Source organism: Gopherus flavomarginatus, chromosome 5, assembly GCF_025201925.1.
Source record: "Gopherus flavomarginatus isolate rGopFla2 chromosome 5, rGopFla2.mat.asm, whole genome shotgun sequence".
Classification (NCBI taxonomy): domain Eukaryota; kingdom Metazoa; phylum Chordata; order Testudines; family Testudinidae; genus Gopherus; species Gopherus flavomarginatus.
In genome coordinates this window covers 3765148-3780534 of record NC_066621.1, presented here as the reverse complement: position 1 = coordinate 3780534, position 15387 = coordinate 3765148, and the positions used below count along the sequence as shown (strand labels likewise).

Below are 15387 nucleotides of genomic sequence, written 5' to 3'. Positions count from 1 at the left end.
CACATCCTCTGTCACTAGTTTGCCTCCCTCATTCAGTAAGGGGCCCACACTTTCCTTGACATTTTTCTTGTTGCTAACACACCTGAAGAAACTCTTCTTGTTACTTTTAACATCTCTTGCTAGCTGCAACTCTAAGTGTGATTTGACCTTCCTGATTTCACTCCTCCATGTCTGAGTAATATTTTTATATTCCTCCCTGGTCATTTGTCCAATCTTCCACTTCTTGTAAGCTTCTTTTTTTGCATTTAAGATAAGCAAGGATTTCACTGTTAAGCCAAGCTGGTCACCTGCCATATTCACTATGCTTTCTGCATATCAGGATGTCTTTTTTCCTGCAACCTCAATAAGGATTCTTTAAAATACAGCCAGCTTTCCTGGACTCATGGAGTACAGTGCTGTGCTGTGGATGCAAAGGTCTTGAGTTCAAAAGCTGCTGGATGAGCCATGTTAGCAGTTGTTAAAAGGAAAACCACCACTGAGGCACCCTCCCTGCAGCACAGCACCCCCTAGTGGTACACTGGGGTCAGCACTGACTGAGAGAGGAGAAAGAGTAATCCCTACTGAGCCTCCTACAGCACAGCATCCCCTAGGGGCCAGCACTGACCGTGTGGAAGAACATCCACTACTTAGCCCTCCCCACAGCACCTCCTAGTGCAGGATTAGGCTCAACTCCCCGTACTTCTAACAGGATCCAAATGTTCCTTAGGGTCACTCATCCAAGTCTTGCAGCCATTTAGCTGATGAGACAGACCCACCATTTTAGATGCTGTAAGAGGAGAGCACCACAACTGGGGCTTTCACCAGAGCCCAACCAAATCTCTGGCACACCATTGAACCTGCCAGCTGAAAAGATCAAGGAAAACACCCACACAGCTGATGGACGAGTTCTCTGTATTAAAGAGAGGCAATTGTTTTATTGACCAAAAATATGGAATGCAATATCCTGGCCAGTTGGTACGACTCTGAAAAGGCTCCGGGTTTCCTTGGCCATCGGGAGCTGGTAGAGCAGCAGGGCACGGTCTTCATTCCAGTGTTAACCATCTCTTTCACTGCGCCACGTCAGCTGCGAAGCCTTCGGCGCAGAACTCAATGTTATCGTAGGTCTATCTTGTCTCCTGGGGACAAGGGAGTGAGTCAGAGACAGCTGCATAAAGTAACGGGGTTCAGGTGGCTTTTATGCTACTTGATCTGCAAGTTCTCTAGTGTCTTTCACCCCAAGGATCTCCAAGTGACTAACCCTAGGGGTCCTCATGTACCTTTGGGTCTCCATCCCTTGAACTTGCCATCTGCTGACATCACAATGTTTAAAAAGGAGGTTGGTGTCTTTATCCCCATCTAAAGATGGGGTGATTGTGGCACAGAACGTAGAAGTGGTTTTCCCAAGGTGACCCCTCAGGACAGTGGCAAAGCTGGGAATAGAGCCTGAGCCCTCATCCTCTGCAGGATCCATTAGGCCACACTAGCCTATTGTATTGCTAAGCCCTAGAGACCAGGATGCCAGTCTATTTATCTCTCTGCTCTTCAGCCATATCTTGCTGTTAAATATGGGTTGGGATGAAGTGGGAAGTTTTGGTAATATTTTTTAAGAAGCCAATGTGTGCCTTAGTTTTCCCTCTCTGCTGTGTCTGGCCTCAGGGCTGACCTGAGTTAAGGGTTACCGTATTTCAATTTTCAAAAAGGTAAACTGAGGGAGGAAGGTGGAGGTGGGTATAGTTGGGGGTACTGGAGGGGGGACCTATGGTGGGGGTACTCACTGGAGGAGGGGGTGTCGCTCTCTGTCATGGGGGCAGGATGGCTGGCGCAAGTCCAGGATGCAGTGACAGCCACCAGTTAGCACCTCCTTGCGGGACCCCCACCCTGGGGCTGGGAGCCAGGGCCTGGGTGGGCACTATCAGGCAGCTGTGGTTGCACCAATCAGCTGCAGATGCAGGGGTGGGACCAATCATGAAGCTGACCAACTGGGGCTGTTGCTGAGCTCCAGCATCTGCTCTGCAAAACACCTGGACATTTTCTGTTATCTCAAAAATCTGCCCAGACAGAGGAAGGAGCCTCAAAGGCAATGTGCAGGAAAACCGGGACGTCTGCTCACCCTACCTGAGTCTCCAGCCCTGGACGAACCTGGCCTGTATTCCATGAGCATGGGGGCGGCTACACCTGCTGGGCAACAAATGGGAGCTCACTCAGAAAGTGACCGGAGCAGCCTCTGCCCCAGCTGGGATCCTGCCTGACACTCTCCACATTGCCTGGCTATCTGTTGGATTCCTGCCCCCACCCTCAGCCTGCATGCCCCATGCCACCTCCCTCCCCCTCTGTCTGGATCCCTCCCCCATCCTCCCATCTCGGCCTGCCCTCCCCACATCGCCCGCCTCCCCCACTGCCAGGATCCCTCCCTTCCCCAGGAGAAACCCCTCAGTCTTTGGCCAGGTCCCCATAGCACAATCTCTGCTTTCTATGGCAGCAGGGAGCTTGTGGACAGCCAGCCCATCGGTGCAATTAACCCAGAGTAATTTTAGGGCACACCATAAATTACATAATGCACTGGGGTGGACGAGGGTCTTGAACATCACCAAAAACCCGTGTTACTGTTCCATCCCCGACACAGCTGGACAAATGTCAACCCACCTGTGACTCTGGTCCGGGTGCTGCTGGTTGGTGCTGGGGTCTGCTGGGTGCCACCTGGAGCTGCAGGAGAGAAGGAGGAGAAAGGTTCGGCTCTCAGGGGCTCACCCCGAGCTAGCCACTCCCCCACAGGGATGGGGATTTGGGGGCTGGCAGGACAAGGTTTGGGGTGACCCATGAGTCGGGGAATGTTCCAATGAGGAATCAATGATGGGGAAGAGGAATAGAAAAAAATCCCCCATAGCAAGGAGAATGTTTGGTCACTGTTGGACTGATGAAGCAAGAAAAATAACTGTTTCTTGGATCCAGGACTCCTCCCTCCAGATGTGAACAACTCCACATCCATCTATTTATTCCCCATTTCTCCTTCTCTCCCTTTCCAACACCCCTGTCTTTTCCTATCTCCATCTGAACAGATCTTTCCCTCTGTGTCTCTCATCTCCTCACCACCACCCCCCTAACAACAACTTGATGTCTCTCCGATGGGTGTCTCTCTCCCATACACAATTCCCCAGTGTGCAGCCATGATCCCCACTCTCTGTTTGGGGGTTCATATCCTGTTTGAGAAAGGAGAAGGAAGAGATGGAGGTTGGGCTGGTACAAGCAAACCATCAACTACTGGCCCGGCCCTGTCTGGATGGAGTTGCCTCGGTGATACAGTGGAAGTCCCTAACTCCCTTTGTGGACCTAGAACAGGAAGTTAGGTGTCTAAACCAGGGATGAAAGTAACTTATGAGGGCCTGGCTCCGGGCCCCTGGAAGGGACAGGGCCTTGGGCAGAAGGGGCAGGACTAGGGGTCAGCCTCCCACAGCCAGCTCTTCAGCGCTGCCTGACTGTGCTGCCCAGGACTCCGGCGGGGATTTAAAGGGCCTGGGGCCCCGGTCGCTGCCATGGTAGGCAGCGGTGGCGGCCAGGAGCCCTGGGCGCTTTTAAATTATGGGGCCCAAGGAAGCTCCCCTGTTTGCCCCCACCCCCATCAGTGGCCCTGCCGGTAGGGACCTTGAAGTGCTGCTGTGGCAGTGCTTTAACATCCCTCGGTGGCCTTGGGCTTTAACATCCATTGTGTACAGACCCATACTGGCAGCCATTTTTTACCGGCACACCGTACCAGCCCACTTTCACCTCTGGTCTAAATGCCTTTGGATCTGTGACACCCAGTGACAGTCTTGCCTGAGAAAGGGCTGCACAATTCTGCCCTTGGAGGACTGTGCCAAGGAACCCAGCAGCATTGCTGATTTCACTGCCTGGTTGGCGGACAAGCAGGCAGTTCCTGTACAAAGAGACCCACTGAGATGAGATCCTGTTAGGGAGGGGGCGATTGCCTCTTGAGAGCCCCTCACTCACCCTTCCCTGTGGCCTGGAAGAGGTTATGTGCCAGGTTCTTCTTGTCCATGTCCTCCAGCACCTTCCTGGCCACTTCCACCACATAATCCTCCTTGTAGTAGTTGACTAGCAGGCGAGTGATTGCTACAGCGTCTGCTTTTTCCAGCTCTCCCCATTTGATATGGTTATAACCTGGCTTGGGCTGGAAATTGTTCAGCTTGTCTTTAAACGCCTTCATGTCCGACTCGCCCAGCTCTCTAATGGTGTCGAACAGATGGTCTCTCAGGGTCTTTGCCATGCTAACTTTTTGCCCTGAGACAACGGGCAGGGAGCAGTGTCCCGAGAAGGAAAGTGAAACAAACTTTCACAACTTCCACCCTGCATCCAGCCAAGTCTCACCCTCTTCTCTTCTGTGACACTGGGCTGGGCTTAGCTGGAAGATTAGCAGTTTTGATCTGGATCACGATTTTTGTGGCCTTTTTGTGGGGTTGAGGGTTTTGCCGCTATGGGGGCTCAGCCTCAAATTCACTCCTGTTGTCTTGTGTTATTCAAACACTCATGGGCATAGGGATTGGGAGGGCAAAGGGCATCTGTGCCCTGGCTGGGAAGTAAAGTGGAGTTGGCTTCAGGGGGGGAAATGGCAGTAAAAGTGGCAAGAGTGATGCACACAAACAGAGACACACACCATGCACAGACACAGTTACACACAAACACACCCCTCCCCCCAGAGACAGTTGCACACACAGAAGAACACACAGACACGCCACACCACACTCAGTTATACACAAACACTACACACAGGGACACATACACAGTTCCCCCACAGACATACCGCACACAGAGACACACATGCATACGCACTGACAATCACTGACAGATACACACACCATATGCAGACACTTGCCACAGACACCGTGACACAAACACATACAGAGACTTGCATGCACAGTTATGCACAGACACACCCAAATACTGACACAGATACACACTGACTGATACATCCCCTCCCCCGAATCGTCATTTACAGATCAGAAGAAAGTGGAATATCCCATTCCTCCAGCAACAGGAAATGCCATGTGCCAATAAAATCTTGAAGTTAGTCACCTATGTAAGGGTGGTTGTGGTCTATTCCCTATAGTTGAGAAGAAAGGGTGTATATCAACAGAGGGAAAATCACTTTTTGTAGTGCTAACGAGACTAACAAATTTATTTGGGCATAATCGCATCGTCTTGTCAACTGTTGGGAATAAGCCACAGCTACCCTGATTGAATGGGCCTCATTAGCACTGACCCCCAACTTGGTAAGGCAACTCCCATCTTTTCATGTGCTGTGTATTTATACCTGCGTACTGTATTTTCCACTCCATGCAGCTGATGAAGTGCTTTCTAGCCCATGAAAGCTTACGCCCAAATACATTTGTTAGTCTCTGAGGTGCCATAGGGACTCCTAATCCTTGATGAAACATACAAAGCCCCTGCTAAGAAAAGGAGCAAAGAAATTTGTTATACACTGGTGCCATTTACTGGATATTGAAGGAACTGAGCAATCCAAAATCTGAGAGCCAACTAGGATGACCAGACAGCAAATGTGAAAAATCGGGACAGGGGGTAGGAGGTAATAGGAGCCTATATAAGAAAAAGACCCCAAAATCGAGACTGTCCCTATAAAATCAGGACATCTGGTCACTCTAGAGCCAACAGCCAAGCAGAAAATACCTCCACCGAACCCCGAAACAGGGTCTAAAAAACATCAGAAGTTGCTGACTCCAACAAAGAAGCTGCCACTACGTGGACACACTCCTCCTATCCCAGGGTGACCAGCAATGAGGGGAAGCAGTGAGATTTCATTTCAGAGATTGTTCTTTCTTTTTACGGTTCAGGCGAGGTCTGAACTAAAAAGTTAGGTCGACCCAGCTACGTCACTCAGGGGTTTGAAAAATCCATATCCTTGAATGATGTTGTTAAATTGACCTAATCCCCAGTGTAGAAAGTACTAGGTAACTACTGCCTCTGGGGAATGTGTGTGTGTGGATTATCCCCTCCCATCTGTGTAGTGAGTGTAACTGCTAGTTCTCGTGTTGTGGCTGCACTCTCTCTAGTGACACCTCGAGAAACTGTATTTTGGCTTCTAAGTAGCATTACGTGAATGTTCCTCTTTGAACACCCAAGTCAATGGAACTAAGCGAATCTCACAGAAAATGTTTAAGCACCTGCTTTTGATGCTTTAAGCAAGTCCCTTTCAAAGCCAACATGAGAAAAAGCAAAGACCAGATTCCTCAAGGTGCAGCCTGTGAGACGTAACTTTACTCCTTAGAGAATTACTGTAGGTGCAGTAAGTGTGTTAGAAATACTGGAGAACTGATAACCGTTGATTATAGATCTGGGTCATTCATGGTGAATTAATAAACTGGTTGGTTAAGAATAACCCAGTGTCCTCGTTTGAGACATTCTGACCGGGGTCAAAGTATACCTGAGAAGGACCCATCTTTAAAATCAGAAAGCCAGCTCTCCTGGGATGCAGTAAAAACGGGTGAACCGAATTGAATTCCAGCCCCAAACTGGCTATAATATTCCTCCAATAGGAAAGTCTAGTTTGTTAGATTTTCAGATGAAATCTAACCGGCACTTTGACAAATTCAAAAAATTGACTGCTCCCCCTCCCCTATTCACACTTATATATCTCCCTGCTACCCTGGACCAGACCCACTGGGGGTCTTGGTCTCGGTCAGGGTCTGTGCAGCACCAGGCACAATGGAGACCTGATCTTAGTTGCAACCTTCAACTGCTACCATAACAAGCAATAACAACGAGATTCCTGTAATGCACTCACATGGGTGTGTGCTAGAAGGATAAATCCACTAATGCTGGTACAGTGCCCAGTAAATAAGGCATCCGGGCCCATATAAAGATGTAGCTGATCCCTCGCAGATTGATTGGGGGCCGTATAGCAGATAGAAGCCCAGAGACACATGTGCACACAGGAGGCAGAGTGGACATGACCATGTTTTATTGGAGACCATATCTGGGTGGATGCGAACATGCTCAGATCCCAGCAGTGACTGTACAGATCCCAGAGCCTTGGAACCACTTCGGGTCACTCCCCATCTCAGGGAGCTTGGAGATGGGCCCCATGGGCTCCGAATGTTTAGAGGAGCTGTGATGGCATGGGGTATGGTCATGGCACTTCTAGCTATGTGGTCATGGCCAGGGAGTCTCTGGTAATGGACACATGCTTGGGCATGATTGAGATGCCTTTGGTAATGGGGGCATGAATCTCTGGTGATGGGGGGACCATGATAATGGCACTTCTGTTGATGGTAGCATGGCAAGGCATCGTACGGAGCTTCTGGTGATGTAGGATGTGGTTAGCTGTGGTTACAGAGCATCTGACAACATAGTTATGGAACTTACAGTGACGTTGGCCACGGCTGAGGTACCTCCCGGTCTGGTGATGTCAGGCATAGCGAGGCATGGCAGGACACGGCTTCTCTGGGGATGTGGGGTGTGGCTGGGTGTGGTTTCAGCACCGCCAGCCCAGGAGACATGGTTAGGAGTGCCTGTGGCTCATTTGGTGATGTGGGCATGGTTGGGTATGGCCGTGATGATGTGAGGTGAGGTTGTGGCACAGCTGGTGATGTAGGGCTGGCTGGGCATGGTCATGGCTCTTCTAGTGATGTGCGGTATGGTTGGGCATGGTTGTGGCACCTTCCGCTCTGGCATCTTGGGTCAAGGTTGGGCATGGCTGTGGCACATCTGGCAGCATAGAGCATGGCTGGGCGTGGCTATAGTGCCTTTAGCAACATGGTTATGGCACTCATGGCTCCGTGAGGTGAGGCTTGGCATGGCTATGGCACCTCCGGCTCTGCAGGGAGCCATTAGGAGGCCTCCGGCTCTGGCTCATAGATGACCAGAGGCTGGCTGTTCTTGCCCTTGTCGTGCCAGCAGACGTCAAAGAAGGGGTAGACGGTGGTGGTGAAGCGCGTGTGGAAGGCGAAGAGCTGCACCAGGTTGTCCTCGTCGCTGGCGTCGTAGAACCCCAGCATCCCGTCTTCGAAGCTGAGATACAGCCCAATCCGGCTGGGCTTGGTCTCCACTCGCAGCAGCCGCGGCTCCTTGTGCTCCACGTGGGCCTCGTAGTTCTTGCCTTCCTTGCAGCCCACCAGCCAGAAGCCGTTGGAGGGCAGGGCCTGGAGCCGACCCTTTCGCCCCGTCTCGGCCGAGATGAGGCCCAGCGCCCAGCGTGGCTTGTCGCCCACCATCACCTCCCAGTAGTGCTCGCCGCTGGAGAAGCTCTGACGGCTCACCACGCAGTTGGACTTGTCGAAGCGGCCTGGGTCGTCCGAGCTCACTGGCTGCTTCTGCTCCACGCACTCCACCCGCTTGCCATCCTCCGATACCACCAGATTGGGGTGGGCCGTATCTGGGTCAAAGGTCAGGTTCTCCAGAGCTGGTGGGAGGGGAGGGGGAGAAAGGAATGGGGCAGTGATGGCTACCTTCATGTGGGATCCTGGAAAGTCAGCCCAAAATCCCACCCCTTGTCACCTCCCACCATCCCCATTTTTCCTAATTCTTCTTTCCCATGCAGCACCCCAACCATCCCTTTCAAGGGAGGCCAGGATCTCGGGTGGGGTCAGAAGGGGCCCAGAACACTGGGGCCTAGTGAATAGAGTACTGCACTGTGCCCAGGACTCCTGGGTTCTATTCTTGGCTCTGCCACGGATCTGTTGAGCTGATGACTTCACTCAGGGTCTGTTTAGCCCTGGCACAACTGGTGATTGCTGTGCAGGGTAAAGAAGAATAGACTATATTCTTGGATATATAGAGGGATCCCTTGCCTGGTGCAGAGATGCAGCTACCTCTGGGGTGGGGCGCAGAGTTTGTTTAGCAGTTGTACTGCAATCCTGCACTGAAAGTGAAGGTAGAATATAGAGAACAGAATGGAATCACCACAGCTGGGATTTTGTCAGGACATGTGGTTAACTCCCTGACTCTTGGAAAAATGCCAGGGATATTTAAAAAGCCACGAATGGCCAGAGCGTTGTTATGACTCTCATTTGAAATGCAGCACAGCTCCCACATGCTCTGTGCTGGGACCCTGGGGCCACCCCTGACTGTGAGGGGAGTGCGCTCCCTACTGAGCCACCAACCTGCTTTCTGCAGCACAATGCCCCTAGTGCTTCACTGGGGCAGTGGGGACAGCAATGACAGAGCACCCCCTACTGATCCAGCTCCTGCAGCCGCCCTACCTGGCATCAGTGCACGGAACATCTTCCTCCACACCTGGAACTTGAAGTCATCTGTGATGATTGGCAGCTGGATGTCCATCCGGGCAACTGGAGGGGACTCTCCCAGGATCTTCTGCAGCCTGTGGGGAAGGAAGAGCCCATCAGGGGGCCATGTGCCCAGGGAGGGGAACCAGGTGGGATGGGGGGGTGAAGGGAGGTCAGAGGGGGAGGATAAGGGGTGATGGGGAGGTCAAGACTGTGTGACTCAGTTCTTGGATCCATTCATCCAGCAGGGAATGTTGTCTTCCCACGACCTGAGTGTGCAAGGCCCATGTGCAAGGGGAAGGGTGTGAGCAGACCTGGGTGGAGCACACAGTAAGAAAGGCACTCTGTGCAATAGGAGAGGCAGGCTGGCCTCACAGTTTAAGACACTGGCCTGGATCTCAGGACACTTGGGTTCAATTCCTAGTGCTGCTACAAACCCACTCATGCAAGTCACTGAGTCGTTCTGGGCCTCAGTTTTCCCATCTGTAAAATGGGGCTAATAATCCCTTCTTTGCCTAGAATGTGAGCTCACTGAGTGTCTGAGCAGCACCTGCCATAAGCAGGGCCCCCGATCTTGGTTGGCAGGGGAGAGGGAAGTCTGTGCAGCACCTGACACAAAGGGGGCCTTGATCTCGGTCGGGGGGCTTGTGCAGCACCTGGCACAGTTGGACCTCCATCTGAAATAAGGTCTGCACAGTGCCTGGTATAATGAGGCCTCAATGTTGGCAGGAACATGGAGGGGTTATCCTAATGTGGGGCACTGTAAGGCAGAGGAACGGGTGGCAGGAAGGAGTGTGCCAGGAATACTGACATTGCAGATGGCAAGGGATGAGCTAGTGTGCAAAGGGAAGGTGGTGAAAAGGGTGAGTGTGCGAGAAGGCCTGAGTATGGCCAGGAGTGTGTGTGCAAGGGGAGAGGGGTGTGTGAGAAGAGTCAGCTAGAGCACAAGCGTGTGAGGAAGCCAGTGAGCGAGCAAGGCCTGGGGCAGAGGCTCCTAAGGAGATGGCTGCGGGCAAGTGTGTCTAGAATGCAGTTTCCAGTTCCAGGCACCCATGTTCAAGCAAGATGAAGCCATAGTGGACCAGGTGCAGCGAGGGGCAGTCAGGGGCCTGCAGGGCCGATCGGAGGAGAGGACACCGGATGTGCTAGGCTGGGTTAGCCTGGTGAAACGCTGGCTGAGAGGGTCTGATCGCTCCCTACTGACACATCGGGGTAGGGAGCAGAGCTGTAAGCGATGCTGGCACCAGGGGAGGTGGAGACAAACTGGGCAGGAAGCAAGGGAGGCTGGACAGGAGAAGAAGGTTTCTGGCCATCGGAGGAGGGAGGGTCTGGATTGGCCTCCCAGCAGCAGCCCTGCGGGCCAGGAACTGAGCAGATTTAGGGTGGAGCTTGATCTGTTTCAGACTGGGCTGAGCTGACAAGGGGGGAGGGAGGGGCTGCAAGGTTAGCGACTGGGCTAGGTGACCCAAAAGAGCCCTTCTGGTCCAATGTCCCCAGCCCTGAGGGGCGGACTGGGGGGGCGGGGTCGTGGGGGAGCTGAAGGAGAGCGGCAGAGGAATGAGAGCACTCACCTGCTGGCCACCAGGCAATATTTCTGTGGAGAGGAAGATGAAGGTAAAAATTAGCACCTGGCCCACAACATCTCCCCATTCCCAGCCCACCCGTCCACTCCACCTCTAACCACAGAAGCAAGAGCATCACGTTAAAAAGACAGACAAGTTTGGCTGACAGACACGGAGAGCCGGGGGAGGGGGAAGTGCATGTGTGGGTGGGAGGGGGGTCACACCCAGACCCAGAGGCATGTGTTGAGGAGGGGAACGGACACAGGGACCTGGTGCGTAGGTAAGGGGGACAGAGACACAGGGATGTTTGGGGTCACCTTAGTCAGGTGGTCGCAGACAGACAGAAACAGGGGGCGGGGTCACAGACAAATAGAGGGTGGGGTGGGATCCCAGAGAGACAGGCACTGGGGATGGAGTCACAGACAGAGGCAGGGGGTGTGGTCCCACAGAGAAAGACGGATGAAGGGACAGAGTCCCAGACGGACAGAGACGGGGGAGGGAGGGCAGGGAGTCTCTCCTCACCCTCAGGAACTCAGTCTGACTCTCCTCCTGCACCTCGCCCAGCACGGCCTCCATCTGCTTGAGCTGATCTAGGTAGTGGCCCATGGTCTTGTGCTCATCCCGCAGCACGGCCGTGGCCTGCTGCTGCACCCGCTCTGCCTCCTGGCCCAGCGTGGCCTCCAGCGTCGCCAGGTAGGCGCGCATCACCCCCAGCTGCTCCGACACCTGCTGCTTGAATCGCACCACTGTGTCCTGCCGCCAGGGAGGGAGGGATGGTCACTGCCTTGCTACTCCCCCCCTATTTCCCCGATCCCCCCTGGGGTCAGAGCTCCCCCAATAGCACTTCCCCTCCCTGATCTGCTCCAATCGCTGGGGTGGGAGCCCCCCAGCAACCTCCTCCCCACATTTGTCTTCATGAATGTGGAGGATGCACACACTGCTTTGTAACTGTAGGATCTCCTGACACTGCTAGGGCAACACATGGCTTATTATTGTAGGGTTTCTCATCAGTGCTGGGGGTCGTGCACATACTACTTTGTTATTGTAGGGTCTCCTGACGTTGCTAGATCTACACATGGTTTGTTGCTGTGAATTTCTCATGGACACTGGGGTGGCACACACTGCTTTGTTATTGTAGGGTCTCTAGTGAGGACTTAACTATTGGGAGTAGCTTGTTTGACATTCACTGAAAGGAGAAGAGTGTGTAACTTCTTGGTGCTGGCAGGTAGGCCAGTGGGATCCCTTTGAACTAACAGTGCCTTCACCCAATGTTTCAAATGTATCACAGATCCCCTTCCACAGCACACATCTGAATCTCCTCGACAGGTGTACGTACACACACACACCCCCTGCTGTCTCACCTCCACCTCTGCTATCTGTCTGTTCAGCAGAGTGATCGTTTTCTCCTTACGCACTTGTGCCTCCTGCAGTTGAATTTGCTGCTGGGGAAGTTGTTTCTGAGGGAGCAAGAGAAAAAGAGGAATCGAGTGGTCTGATCCAGGGTGGCAGGGAGGGGGCTGGATACCGGGCTAGATGGGCCCATGGGTCTGATCCATGGGGGACTGAGAGGGCAGGACACCAGGTTAGATGGGGCCCATGGGTCTGTTACCTTCATCTTCTGGTGGGCCTCGGCGGCCGTGATGATGCTGTGACCCTTGTGCTTGCCCAGCGAGGCGCACACCCCACAGATGACCTGCTGGTCCTGCTCGCAGTAGACGCTCAGGGGGTCCATGTGCTCCTCGCAGTGGTCGTGGGGCACCTGCCGAAAGCACTGCACCAGGTGCTCCATCTGCTGGTTGATGCGCAGCTGCTCCACCTTGGTGGGGGCCTGGCAGGTGGGGCAGGCCGCGGCCTGGGACAGGCACTCCAGGCAGAAGGTGTGGCCGCACTCAGCCGTCACCGGGGCCTTGAACAGCTTCAGGCAGCTGGGGCAGCTCAGGTCCTGGTGCATGCCCTGCATAAGGCGCTGCTTGGATTTCGACATGGCTGGGTGGTGGGGCGGGCTGGCAGAGAGGGGAGAGAAGGTGACTCATGTACCCCCATTCCCACCCCTGAGCCAGCCAGTCCCAGAGCCAAAGCCCCATGGGGGGGGGGAACGGCACCAAGTCCCATTTCCTGCCCTTCCCACCCCCCCTTGGGATAAATTAGTCATTTCCCTTCCCCCATGCTGCCTCATGTGTCTGTCCTATGCAGCCTGACCTACTGAAGGAATGTTAAACCTGCATGGTATCTGCCAGGCCCATGGCTGCAAGGTGACAAATACCTATAAATAGCTGGCTTGGAACGGACATGGCAATGGGAGCTGAGCTCTGCAGCCGGCAGATTCTCCATCTGTGGATCACGGCCTCTCCCTGGGAGTTGTGTCTGTGTTGCAAATGCACAGCCCTGCATTTTTGTCTGGACACTATTTCGCTACAGTGTATTCCACGGCACCCAGGCATTGCAGTGAATTGCACGGGATTTATGGCTTTGCAGTTGCGTGCTGTTTGGCAGCGAATATGTATTGCTTTCTGTTCCCTCTGCTGCAGTGTGCTGTGTGTGGCGGGGCGCTGCCCTGTAGTCTTGTTAAACACAAAGTATTTATCGCAGTGAATTCCACATGCATCGATTGGCATTGCGTTGCATGGTGTTTTGGTGCATTGTGTTGCAGTCGTACTGTTGTGATGGAGTGCAGGTAGGACAAGAAGTAGTTGGTTTAATCTGTAGTAAGTGTGTATGTGGTGGGGGTTACAGAAGGGCAGTTCTCTGGCCTGTGTAATCCAGGGTTCAGACTCGATGATCATAATGGCCCCATCTGGAATCTATGAATCTCATGCTGTGCTATTGCTGTGATGGGGAGCTGTCTACAGGGCTGAACCCTCCCCAGACCATGCTGCATGCCAATGTCAGGACCACGTCTGAGGACCAATAAAGACCATTTCCCAAGTGGGATGAGGTTAGGCCAGCCTGGCTTTCCCCATGTCCTGCGCCACTTGCCCACATTGCAGCTGGGAAAAAGGGGCTAGAGGGGCGCTGGGAGGGGGTGAAAGCAGAAGGGAGGGAATAGAGTGGTCCCCACTAGGTAGAGATGAGTGAGACCATTCCAGAGGGGCCTGACATGCAGCAAAGGGGGCTGGATGGCTTCTCCATGCGTCAGACACAGAGTTGGGCGGGGGGGGGGAGGGATGGAGGTAGTGAGACAGACGCACAAACAAAAGAGAAGAGATACGAACAGAGAGGCAGACACCGAGGAACATTTTTAGCCTCTGCCCAGAGAGACTACCTAACCCAAACCAGCCCCTCCCCAACCAGCTCCCTTCTCTGCCTCCCCCCTTTCCCTGCCACATGCTATTCCCGCATACAAGCTTGCTACCATCCTGGCTCAATGTCAGCATTAGGGGGTTAAAATGACATGCAGGAGAGGAGAAAAAAAGACATGAGACATGGAGACAGATTCACGACAGACGGACACAGACAGACTGACACAGAGGCCTCACTCTGAATATTTCTGACCCCTGCCCAGAGCTAAGTAACTGCAGCTTGTGCCAGCTAACCCCTAGTGCCATCCTAGAGGGCAGTGGCTGAGCCCACATCCCCGTCAGATCCTTTGACCTTGCCCGTGCAGCCTGCCCCGTTCTTCGCCGTTCAGAAAGACGATGCCTCCCTTCAAGTTTTCCCAACCACCCTCTAAGCCTGGACCCTGGCATCCCGGCACCCCAGTCGCGATTGGCTGCATGCAGCCCAAGGGGCAATGAAATATACCCACAGCCACCGCTCCAGGTGGGAGAGAAAGAAAGCAGCTTCTTACTGAGATCGGAGGAGACGGCTTGGGGAGCAGGGTCCGGCTGGAGGGCGATGAGGTGCAAAGATCGGATGGGCACTGAGGTGCAGCTGACTGCTGGGATGGGCTCAGACGCAGCATGACTGACCCACAGCCCCTCCCCGCCTCTATATATAGATCAATAATGCGCTGCTGTTCTGGGAAGCACAGGACACTGGCCAGTTTTTTGTCTGCAGAGCAGCATAGGGGAGGGAAGGGTGACAGGCGACTGGCTCAGGCAGCTGTTGGCATAGGAAGACATGGCTCTCATTCCCCAGCACAGTCTGTCTGCTAAGGGAGAGCGCCCTGCACTGCCCTCCCGGATGCCTGGGTCCCATTCTGCATCCTGGACCTCCCCTGGACCCCAGGGTCTGGGTGTGCTAAACTGTCATCCAGGATGCATAGGTCCCATTCTCCATTTCATTCCCTTCCCCCGGGGAACAGGGACTATGGGACCCCCTATGGGGGAGCACCCAGCACTGCTGTTCCAGACACCTGGGGACCCTCATGCCTTCTCGTTCTGGGGGCATGGATCAACTTTGATTTGGGGAGGGAGGATCTAGCAGCCCAGCTCAGCCCATCCAGCTGCCATGATCAGATTCCCCAGCCAAGATATTGCAGAGAGTCATGGCAGCTGCTGACCGTGCCAGGTGTGTGAGCTTTGGTGGACACACTGAGATCAATGCGGGAGCAGTGCAGGTGAATGGAGCTGTCTGTACTTGGGTGTAGAGTTGTCTACTTTCAAATTTCTGAAAACCAGGCACTACAGCAGGAGTGCTAGAACCGCCCCTGCCCCACCTGTTCCCCTGAGTCA

The 15387-nt window shown here is 53.7% G+C and overlaps 2 protein-coding genes across 2 annotated transcripts; both read right to left on the bottom strand.

Moving 5' to 3' along the window:
• Nucleotides 1-909: 909 nt before the first annotated feature.
• LOC127052886 (NACHT, LRR and PYD domains-containing protein 6-like) lies at nt 910-6842 on the bottom strand. The gene is made up of 4 exons (XM_050957027.1): nt 3964-6842; nt 2623-2682; nt 2095-2154; nt 910-1115 (listed from the first exon to the last, which is right to left on the bottom strand). The coding sequence occupies exons 1-4, from the start codon at nt 4238-4240 to the stop codon at nt 1093-1095; spliced, it is 420 nt and encodes a 139-aa protein (XP_050812984.1). The 5' UTR covers nt 4241-6842; the 3' UTR covers nt 910-1092.
• Nucleotides 6843-6927: 85 nt separating this feature from the next.
• TRIM72 (tripartite motif containing 72) lies at nt 6928-14679 on the bottom strand. The gene is made up of 7 exons (XM_050956876.1): nt 14562-14679; nt 12384-12777; nt 12136-12231; nt 11297-11527; nt 10784-10806; nt 9189-9307; nt 6928-8389 (listed from the first exon to the last, which is right to left on the bottom strand). Exons 2-7 carry the CDS (start codon nt 12756-12758, stop codon nt 7818-7820), a joined length of 1416 nt encoding a protein of 471 aa, XP_050812833.1. The 5' UTR covers nt 12759-12777; nt 14562-14679; the 3' UTR covers nt 6928-7817.
• Nucleotides 14680-15387: the final 708 nt, after the last annotated feature.